Here is a 6000-nt window from a genome sequence, read left to right on the forward strand (position 1 = left end):
GAGGAGAGGATTGAACCATCAGGTTTTGCACTGGGAAAGGGTTTTCCTCTCTTCCTCTACTATTAGGTATGGCAAACCCCTCTTGCCCTCCGTGAAACCTCCAGTGGAGGAAATGGGGGCAGCCCATGGGTTCAAGCTGATGAGGTTTGCTTTTCTAGTTGCAGGAGGGGCACCTGATGGTCCGGCATTTCCAGTACCTGCGGTGGTCGGCATATCGAGACATCCCGGACTCCAAGAAATCCTTCCTGCACCTCCTGGACCAAGTGGAGAGGTGGCAGAAGGAGAGCGGCGATGGCAGGACAGTGGTGCATTGCCTGTGAGTGTCAGCTGGAGAGGAGCAGGCTCTGCCATGGGGGCAGATGCCACCACCTTGCACGTCCACAATCCTGCCTGGAAATCCTCTAACAAGCCCTCACTGGGGTGACTTTGTGCCCTGGTGGTTCTGTCTCTCCCACTACATGAGTTTTGGGTGAGACACCTCGTGGTCCCCATGCCAAATCTCCTCCAGGAGGTGGATGCTCAATGGGAATGACACCCGCTGGCAGCATCCCCACCATTCACCCCGGTCCCAGCCATGTCACCATGTCCCACGCGTGTCACAGGCTGTGAAGGGACTCGACAGGAGCTGTGCATCTCCCACTGCCCCCTCCTCTCAATCCTCCTCCTCCTTGCCAGATTTGGCTCACACAAACACCTATGCGTGCTCTCCTCGGATGGGACCTAGCACACTCACAGATTGGTAGAGACAGCAAGCGAGCCTTTAATCAAAAATTAATTACAGCCTTGTCCATCTTTGTTAGCTGAGGGATAATTTGAGAACATGCTTTATAAAACCCTGGCGGCGTGGTCTCTCTTCCTCTCCCCAGTCCCCTTCACTGCCAGGAATTGGCCGTGGTGGTGTGGGATGCTTTCAGGCCAGGCTGGGGGGCAGGCCATGCACCCATCAAACTCTGAAACATCGAGTGGTTCCTCCAGGCAGTGCCACTCAACAGGGCATTGGCTCAGGGTCACCCTGCAGATGGGAAGAGGGACAAAGTGGCTTCTCCAAGGTCACACAAGGAATTGGTCCATGGCGGGGCTGGAAACTGAGCCCAGATGTCCAAGATCCAGCCCCAAATGGTCCAAAAAGGTGTTTTCTTGCTCTGGTGTGGCTCTTGTGAGGACCAGAGGGCAGGATCACAGCTCCTGCCACCACATGCGTTTGGTTCAGATCCCCCAAGCTGGAGGGACTCTGGAGTATGAGCCCCTGCTCTGGGACATGTGGGATGCAGGGATAGGTAGAGAAAGGAGGGAATTAAAGGATGCAGGAAGATAGATGCTCCAGTGCCATCTTCTCACCACTGCTGTGTTTCTCCCACCAGGAACGGAGGTGGCCGGAGTGGCACCTTCTGTGCCTCCACCATGATCCTGGAGATGATCAAGTGTCACAACATGGCTGATGTTTTCTATGCTGCAAAGACCCTCCGCAACTACAAGCCAAATATGGTAGAGACCTTGGTAAGCACCAGACACCGCCAGTGTCCCTCCGGCAGGGATGAGAGGTGCCGGGGGTTGTTCACCTCCCAAAAAACCTCCTTTTCTATCCCAAATCCTCATAAACATTATGAGCATCCTCATGCAGAGCATGTCTCTGCGAGCGTGCTGGTGCTGTGCCGCGGGCTGGGGCGGACAGGGAGGCGAGGCAGCGCGTGAAAGCAGCCTCGGGCTTGCCTTCATCTCGCCGTGCCGACATGTCCTTGGCGCCGGTGTCAGGCTTGTCGGAAATCCTTCCCAGGAGTAATAAGGCAGGTTTGCATTAATTCATGGGATGTAATTGCAGCTCTTTGGAGGGTTTACAGCGCCGGGAGCGACTCTGAGGTGGAGTCAGACGAATTCCTGTTGGAAATATGAAAGGGAGCTGTGTTTTGAGTGAAATTAATTGATGGATGAGCTGGGGGCAGCGATGGAGCCCATGTTTCATGATGGGGAGGCTGGAGGTGGCAGCGAGTTAGGGTGGAAAGTCTGTGCCCCATTTCAACCCCTCGATAACAGGACAGGGGATGGAGTGGGTGCGTGTCTGTCCCCATGGGGGAAGAATCCAGGTGCCTGGCCATGTTTTAAAAGCAAGTCAGATGGAAATGTTTACCCTGTTTAGATGATAAAATCCCTAAGTTGCAAAATGAAATGGTTTTTAGAGGGGATGTGATTTGCATTAGGAATTGGAGTGGAGGAGAAGGTGAGGGAGGGGATGGGGAGCAGAGGGAGGGATGCAGATAATGGAAAGATGATGTGACAAGCATGAAGCCACCAGACCCATCGGGCTAAATTGCAAAGGTATTAAAAAAAGGCAACATTTCACATCAGGACGCAGGCATCCTCCAGCCTTAAATGAACCTGAACCGTCTATTCTGGGACTCCCAATCTACTGGAGTCACTGGGAGGTCGGATCCTCGCCCGGCGTAAAGAGCCGCAGCCCAGCGGAGAGCAGCCGGCGCGGAGCGGTTTCCCGCTGCCCGTTTATTTTTATACGATGATAAATGGAAACAATCCTTTTTCTTAATCCAAAAAGCATTATGTGCTTTTAATCTGAGCTGTCGCAGCCTCCTCGCTCCGAAGCCCTGCTCCCACCTGGGGTCCCCAGCAGCCGCCCACCCGCATGGGGGATAACAGGATTTTTGTGCTCGTGCTCAAGCTTTGATGAGGATTTTGGGAGATGCGCTCGCTCTTTTCCCTCCCTGCTGTTGCACCCAGGATGCTCCCATCTCATGTCATCCAAAACCTGATTTATTTGGGGTTTTTCCCCCTCCTCTGGCTGCTTTTGGTTGTTGGAAGTTTCAAGGAGCAGCATCTCATGGGGACGGGCACTTCTGAACTCCCCTGTGGTTTTCTGTGCTGGGAGTTGTACAAGGACAGGAGAGCGCAGGAACAGGAGGACAAGGATGGATGAGACCACCTTTGCAAGCCCAGTTTTGGGGATTTTTGCTATAACAGCAGGAGCCAGCCATGCTGGGCTTTTCCTTGTGCAACTGGGGGGGAGCAAAGAGTGGGAGGATGCTGACAGCGCCCGTACTGGCTCAGGAAAGGGAAGGGATGGGAGAGGGAGCCAGGTCCTGCACCCTTGGCTCCAGCCCTGCCATCGCAGGCGGCTCAGACTTTGCCCTGAGCACCAAAACTCTCAATTCTTTGGCACTTCTCTTGGAAAGTTTGGATTTTTGGGAAGTGAAAGCTTCTGGGACTTCCCTTCGTGCCTCTCCCCCCACGCAAAGCAAATGCCCAGACCATATTCCTGCCAGGGATGGAAAATGGCATTTTTTTATCTGCAGCAGGAGAATTTGTGATGAGAAATGTCCTGGCAGCTGGGGCAGGGCAGATCCCACACCCAGACCATGGATGCTCACCCGGGCACGCTCCCCATTTGCAGCCTCTGCTGAAACCAGAATTAAAAACACTCCTCAATTTCATGCCCAGGGTTTTATTTCGGACACCTCTGACCATCGGCCCCATCGTTTCCGTGAGGTCAGACGTGGGTGAGGCTGGTCAGTGGAGCCCCGCACTGGTGCAGGCTGGTTTGTACTCTACTGCAGTAAATAAACCATATTTTCATGGTAAGGGGACATCACGGTGCTTGTCGTTCCTTTGGGGGAGACGAAGGTGCTGTGTGCCCCCGAAATGCAGGAAGTTTGGCACTGGCCTTTGGATCCGAGGGATGGCTCATAGTTTACTCGGGGTTGTAACACCCTCTTTTCTCTCTCTGAACAGGAGCAGTATCACTTCTGCTATGACATAGCACTGGAATACCTGGAGTCCCTGGAGACCAGATAGCACCTGGCCAGGAGAGCAGCGGCAAGGGCTTGCGCTGGGGTTGTGCCCACCGCGCGTTTCGCGCTCGGACGTTGCGTTCCCACTGGAGATGAGGAGGGAAACAGTGAAGGACCCAAGGAGAGAACCCATCCGATCCAGAAAAACGACAGGACGTGGGGACGTGTCGGCTGCTCCCCGTCTTCCCCCTCCACTCTCCATCTTTCCTTCCCGCCCCGAGCGTGTCCGAGCGGCTGCGGGTCGGATGCCATGACTCGTCCTGTCCCTGCGTCGCATTGAGGCACGGTGATGGGGTTGCTGTGTGCAGGATGCGGCCCCGCGGCGCTGCCCAGGTGTCTCTAAAGCAGCTGGAGAGGAAGCCAGGGAGGGGAGGAGGAGGACAGGAGGAGCCGAGGCCATTTCCCAGGAGGGAAGGATGGATATTTGGAGAAGAGATGTTGCTGTTTCAGTTGTGGTGGAGTCGATGCTGCTCTTCAGAGGAGCCCAGATGGCTGCCAGCAGGTTTTGCCCTTGGTGGGGACATGCTCTGAGCTGGAGCAAGGACCCCGAGAGGAGCTCTTGAGTTTCTGCCTGTTCGCACCATTGGTTTGGTCTTTGCTGTTTTTAGTTCCGTCAGTTCCGTCCCTTCGTGTATGCAGCCCTGGACAGAGCGGGGACGAGGGACAGGAGTGGGGGCAGGGGCTTGGCAGCTGCCTGGGCTCACGCTGTGGTAAAGGGGACACTGGGCATGCAGTGTCCCTTGTCAGGGACCAACCTGGACCCCTCCTGACGCCTCTGCAAAGCTTTTCAGGCAATGGTTCCCCTGCATTTCCATGCTGTCTGCACCAGCCCATGGATCCCTTTTTACCCTTCCCTTGTGAATTGCTGCATGTGAGACACCTTCGATGTCCACAGAATTCAGCTCCGTCCCACATTGCCTGCTGGATGCTGCCCCAGGCCATTGCCCATTGATGCTGCTGGGCTTGGTGAAGCGAAATGGGCAGTTTTGGCGATGGCATTGGTGTGGGGTGAGCTGTGGCGAAGCCCTGAGCTGTGGCAGGGCTTTGGGGCTGGGCACAGGGAGGTCCCCTTGCTACCCAGGGACAGTAGTTGAAGGTACCTGATATTTTTTTTTGCTTCATCCTGCTCTGGTTGAGTGCGAGAAGTCACTTTTTCTGCCTGATATTGTAGTAATTAGAGGGGGGAGCCTGGCTGTCATTAAACTGGTGTCAGGGTTTTCTCTCCCTCAAGAAGGCGCAACCAGAGGGATGCAGGTCTGGGATCTGCCTCAGAGACTTGAGGAACCCAGGGGAGGTTGCTTCTGTTTTGAGGGCCAGGAAGAACCCTTCAGGGGTTCAGAACCCCCCCTTCAGAACTCTGTCGTTTTTTTGGGGGGGATGGAGCAGAACAGATGAGAAACAGTCCTCCAGATGCTGGAGGCTGTATGTGGGCAACACCATCCTTCATCCACCCATCCTTTGTCCTTCCCTCATCCTTCAGCCCCATCTCCCCAGGACAGGACAGGTTGGGGATCCCTCTCCCCGTGACGTTGTGTTCAGCCCCATTCCATGTCTCAGAGGTTTGGATGTTGCTGTTTGGCCAGACCAATCTGCAGCACGAAGACTGGGGAGCCCACACAGCCATGCCCTGGAGGAGCACACCCAGGAGATGTTTCCATCCACCTTCCCAGGGTGGAGGAGAGCAACAAGGATGTAATTTTTGGATGTCCTGTGCACTGCCTTGCAAACACCCAGGGGTGGTGATGAGGAGTTCAGCATCAGAGGGTTTTGCCCAGACACTTGGCTTCGCCAAATAATTCATATGGCCATATCCCATATCCCAAGGGCTATCCAATGTTATTCCCCTTTGTCACCATCCCCCCTGTCTACCCCTGCCCATGCTGTCTCCTCACCGGTGTTTTTACCCCACCAGAGCCTGCCAAACGGCCCAGTTCCACCAGTACCCGGTGACACCAGTACTGCCATCGCCAGCCTTGACTTGGAATAAATAAGCATCCTTTTCCCCATCCCCGCCTCTCCTCAGACGTGTCCCAGGGAAGGTGCTGTGTGGGGGTGCAGAGAGAGCCCAGGGTGCAGAAATGGTTTGGTTGTGTATGAAAACGGCTGTTTTGAGTGTCTGTAATTCCCGGGAATGGGATGATGATGGTGGTGGTGGTCAGCCCCAGAGCTGGAGCGATGCTGTGGCCTCATCCCAGCCCTGCCT

General features: G+C 55.0%; 1 protein-coding gene across 1 annotated transcript in view; it reads left to right on the forward strand.

Annotated features, from left to right (window-relative positions):
• PTPRU (protein tyrosine phosphatase, receptor type, U) overlaps positions 1–3801 on the forward strand; it is a gene marked incomplete at its 5' end in the record, with an annotated part of 29133 nt that extends 25332 nt beyond the window's left edge. Inside the window, 3 exons of the mRNA XM_010191850.1 lie at positions 159–316; positions 1362–1497; positions 3739–3801. Of these exons, the coding sequence (XP_010190152.1) occupies positions 159–316; positions 1362–1497; positions 3739–3801 (357 nt within the window). The remainder of the gene's footprint in view (positions 1–158; positions 317–1361; positions 1498–3738) is intronic.
• Between the last annotated feature and the right edge of the window lie 2199 nt (positions 3802–6000).

The sequence above is a fragment of the Mesitornis unicolor genome, unplaced genomic scaffold, assembly GCF_000695765.1.
Source record: "Mesitornis unicolor isolate BGI_N332 unplaced genomic scaffold, ASM69576v1 scaffold14279, whole genome shotgun sequence".
Lineage (NCBI taxonomy): Eukaryota > Metazoa > Chordata > Aves > Mesitornithiformes > Mesitornithidae > Mesitornis > Mesitornis unicolor.